The sequence below is a fragment of the Borostomias antarcticus genome (genome assembly GCF_949987555.1).
Source record: "Borostomias antarcticus genome assembly, chromosome: 4".
Lineage (NCBI taxonomy): Eukaryota > Metazoa > Chordata > Actinopteri > Stomiiformes > Stomiidae > Borostomias > Borostomias antarcticus.
The window spans coordinates 27,917,335-27,921,603 of NC_140237.1; the positions used below are offsets into that span (position 1 = coordinate 27,917,335).

General features: G+C 63.6%; 1 protein-coding gene across 1 annotated transcript in view; it reads right to left on the reverse strand.

Moving 5' to 3' along the window:
* Positions 1-601: 601 nt before the first annotated feature.
* hcn4 (hyperpolarization activated cyclic nucleotide-gated potassium channel 4) overlaps positions 602-4,269 on the reverse strand; it is a gene marked incomplete at both ends in the record, with an annotated part of 88,643 nt that continues 84,975 nt past the window's right edge. Inside the window, one exon of the mRNA XM_084437416.1 lies at positions 602-2,532. Within this exon, the coding sequence (XP_084293542.1) occupies positions 602-2,532 (1,931 nt within the window). The remainder of the gene's footprint in view (positions 2,533-4,269) is intronic.

Here is a 4,269-nt window from a genome sequence, read left to right on the forward strand (position 1 = left end):
GCTGGGCAGCCCTGTAGGTAGAACCACGTCTGCTTCGCTTCAGATTTTTTTTGCCGCTAAAAAGGTCGATTCAGATTTTTTGGGGGGATTTTTTTTTTTGTTTGTTTTTGAAACACACAAAAAAGCTTCTATGCCTGTTGGTGATAGTGCATAGGTTCCTGTAGAGAAAAATACTATTGTGTCCCCAGAGTACGACCGTTGGCTCACCAAAACACCATCCAGATTCATTTGGCATAGTAAGAAAAAAAAGAAATGACCTTCGGCTCCTAAGAAAAGCATTTCACACCCTCCCATCTCTTCATTGTCAACACAATAGAACTAAACACGAATATCCCATTGTTTACACAATGTATGATCAATGAGCGGAGTACAAACAAGAAACGAATAAAAAGATACTAAAGCTCTAAGCGACCCGGTGACATTTTTTTTTTTTTCATTAAATCACAGTAATATTCTGATCTAGAAAATGAGGGTGGGGTTAACAGTGGCGACAGAAAAATCAGATCAAATCGGATCACCGAGGGAAAATTGTTTGTTTACTTTGTTTGTTTGCGTTTTTTTCAGTCCGGGGATGTGTACCGCGGGAGGGCGTGGCCAAACCTCACAAATTGGAGGGGAGTTTGGAGCGGACGGGTTCGAGTTCGGACGGCTGGTTGTTCCCCGATCCTCTCCTGGGGGGCAGCGCCGGGGAGGGGATGGGGGGCTGAGTGTGCCCCGGGCGGAGCCCCGGGTGCCCGGGGGACACGCGGTGGACGGGCGGAGTCACGCGCCCGGCCGGCGAGCCGCAGGGCCTGGGCGCCAGCGTGGGCGAGGAGAAGGGGGAGGGTACGTAGCCGGGCTCCGTGGCGGAGAGGGGGCAAGGCGGGGAGGAGCGTCCGGCGGGGAGGGCGGTCGGCGCCGCCTCCTGGAGCAGGGACGGGTGCGAGCTGGAGAGCAGCCTCATGTCCTCTGAGAAGCGACCCAGCGGGGGGTCCGTGCCCCCGGCCGCAGGCTGGCCGGGGAGATGGGAGGCGGGGAGGTGGGAGGTCAGGGAGGTCAGGATCAGGGAGCTGTGGGAGCCCGAGGCGCTGCCGGGGTCGCTGTAGTGGAAAGTTCTGGCGGCCACGGGGCTCTGGACAGTGGGGCTGGGGCCCAGCGGGGTGTAGCAGGGCGAGGCGCCGGCCGAGCCGTACTGGGCCAGCGAGGCCAGGGCTGACCGCTCCAGGGACAGCTGGGACGGGAGGCCGGACTGGAGGCCTAGCAGGCTGAACCGGGCCATGGAAGACGGAGAGCCTTCGGCAGGCTGGGAGGACTGGGAGGCCAGGGGGAGCGGGCTGCGGTTAGGGGACGGCGAGCCAGAAGGTGGGGAGTGGAAGAGGTTGAGGCCGCTGGGAGTCCTGCCCCCACCGGCGAACTGCTGCAGGGGGGCGATTAGGAGGGGCTTGGGGGGCGGCTGGCTGTGGAGCAGATGGCCGGCCAGGGGACTGCCGGAGCCACACGCCCCCAGCCCCCCCCCTGCCCCCGCCGCTCCACCTGCAGCCCCTCCTACATCCCCGCCGCCAGCCCCTCCCATAGCTCTGCCCATAGCTCCTCCACCCACCGGCCCGCCAGGAGCCCCTCCCACCGGCCCGCCGGCAGCCCCCGCTATGTGCCCGCTGATCGCCCCGCCCACCACCCCGGCATCGGCCCCTCCCACATGCCCACCCGTCGCCCCTGAGTAGCCCTCGGTCGCCCAATCTGTCGCCCCATCTCCTCCTCCTCCTCCGGTCACCCCCTCAGACGCCCCTCCTACCGCCCCTCCTCCCAAGGACCACCCCCCGGCCCCGGCTCCGCCCCCTGGGACCCCCTGCGGCTGGAAGAGGTTGTAGAGGGGCGGGGTCCCGCACGGCGGGGGCTGGGCGTGGAGCTGGGCCGTGCTGAGGGAGGGGGAGCCGGGGGGGGAGGAGGAGGAGGAGAGGGTGGGTCCAAAGGGGAAGGCGGAGGCCCCGGCAGAGGAGGCCCCGCTATACCCGGGACGGGCCCCTCCTCCGACAGAGGCGTGCCGCTGGCCGGAGCCAAAGCTCGCCAGCCCCGCGCCCGAGGTCATGTGATGGGCCCTGAAGGAGGCCAGCATCGACGTGTCCGCCTCGGAGCGCAGCTTGGCGGGCGAGCCGGCGGGCGAGCCACCCGCGGAGGTCGAGGACGCCGCCGCCTCCGCCGCCGCGTGGTGGAACTTCTTCAGCCTGGCGGGCGGCGGCGGGTCCTTCACGCCCAGGAGGGAGACCGGCGGCGGGCGGAAGAGCGCGGCGGGGAGGTGGGGGTGGTGGGTCAAGGCGATGGCGACCGAGGTGGTGGCGGCCGCCGCCTGGAGCGGCGCCTGGATGAGCGGCGCCCAGATGACGGGGGTGGGGGAGGGTGGCGCCGGGGGCGGGGCGTTCTGGAGGAGGTGGGCGCAGGTGGCCATGTCGCGGTCGTGCTGGACGATCTGCTGGATGATCTCGTTCTCCTGGTAGTTGAGCACGCCGGAGCTGAGGTCGTGCTGGACCTTGTGCTGCAGGATGGAGCTCTTCTTGCCTAGGAGGATCGGATGCACGCAAGCAGGCGCGCACACACACACACCACACACACACATACACACACACCACACACACGCACACACGCAGAATGTTAGTCTGGAGGGCCTGAGAAGTAGTCTGCACAAACAAAAAAATGTCTGTGTGTCCACATGGACAGACTTCTATTAACCCAGTGGATTTCCACCTTATCGGCGCGACCCTCATCTAAGTACCAGAAAGAGAAAAAATACCCCGAACAGCTGACCCCTCGGAGCCCAATAACAGCTCCGCGTCGCGACATGTGACTTGTCTTATGCTGCGAACAAGTGGCACATTTAGCCAACAGAAAGGCTGGCATGTGAGCGGCGTACGAGCCCTGAGGTTTGAGCTGCTGCTGAATATGAAAGCGGCTGTGATCAGCCCGTTCTCCCAGCATGCCCTCTGATTCCCGCTCCGCTCGGCCAGAACACGGCAGGTGAACCAACGGACGGCAGCCGGCATGAAGGACAGCTTGTGAAGAGAGAGAGAGAGAGGGAGGGAGAGGATGAAACACTGGAGTCTGGAGGGAGGGAGGAAGGGAGGGAGAGGGTGAAGAAGGAGGAAGAGAGAGAGAGGGAGGGAGGGAGGGGGGGACTGTACCAAAGGAGAAAAACAGAGAGAGGTAGAAGGCATGATAGCTCCGGTCGGCAGTGTGTGTGTGTGTGTGCGTGTGTGTGCATGTGTTTGCATGTGTGTGTGCGTGTGCGTTTATGTGTGTGTGTGTGTGTGTGTGTGTGTTTGACTAGCTCTCACTGCCTAGTGGTAGATCAGCAGAGAGAGAGAGGGAAGGCAGGGTTAACACGGGGGCTCCAGCAGGACCCCAACCGTGAGAGAGACACGGGGCCCCACCCGTGAGAGAGACGCAGGGGCCGAGCCAGTGTGAGAGACACGGGGCCCCGCCGGTGAGAGAGACACGGGGACCCACCGGTGAGAGAGACACGGGGCCCCACCGGTGAGAGAGACAAGGGGCCCCGCCGGTGAGAGAGACGCAGAGGCCCCACCAGTGAGAGAGACGCAGGGGCCGAGTCAGGGTGAGAGAGACGCAGGGGCCGAGCCAGGGTGAGAGAGACGCAGGGCCCCACCGGTGAGAGAGACGCAGGGGCCTAGCCAGGGTGAGAGAGACGCAGGGGCCCACCGGTGAGAGAGACAAAGGGCCCCACCGGTAAGAGAGACGCAGGGGCCAAGCCAGGGTGAGAGAGACGCAGGGGCCAAGCCAGTGAGAGAGACGCAGGGGCCGAGCCAGTGAGAGAGAAGCAGGGGCCGAGCCAGGGTGAGAGAGACGCAGGGCCCCACCGGTGAGAGAGACGCAGGGGCCAAGCCAGGGTGAGAGAGACGCAGGGGCCGAGCCAGTGAGAGAGACGCAGGGGCCGAGCCAGTGACAGAGACGCAGGGGCCGAGCCAGGGTGAGAGAGACGCAGGGGCCGAGCCAGGGTGAGAGAGACGCAGGGGCCGAGCCAGGGTGAGAGAGATGGCCCCTGGGACCAGCCCATGCACGCATCACGCATCCGGGGCCCGGCGGTGTGTCAGGTAAACTAACGAACAGCTTTTCCTTCGATGAAATAAACTCACCCCCCGACCCAATAGCTCATCAATCCTTTCCAGGCGAACGTCTTAGCAGTGACGGGGTTAATATGCACCACTGTTGTCCCGGTAATTAATTGCCCGCCAAACGGCGTCAGTGAACAGTGGATGTCACCTTAGCGGCTCTCTGGCCCGA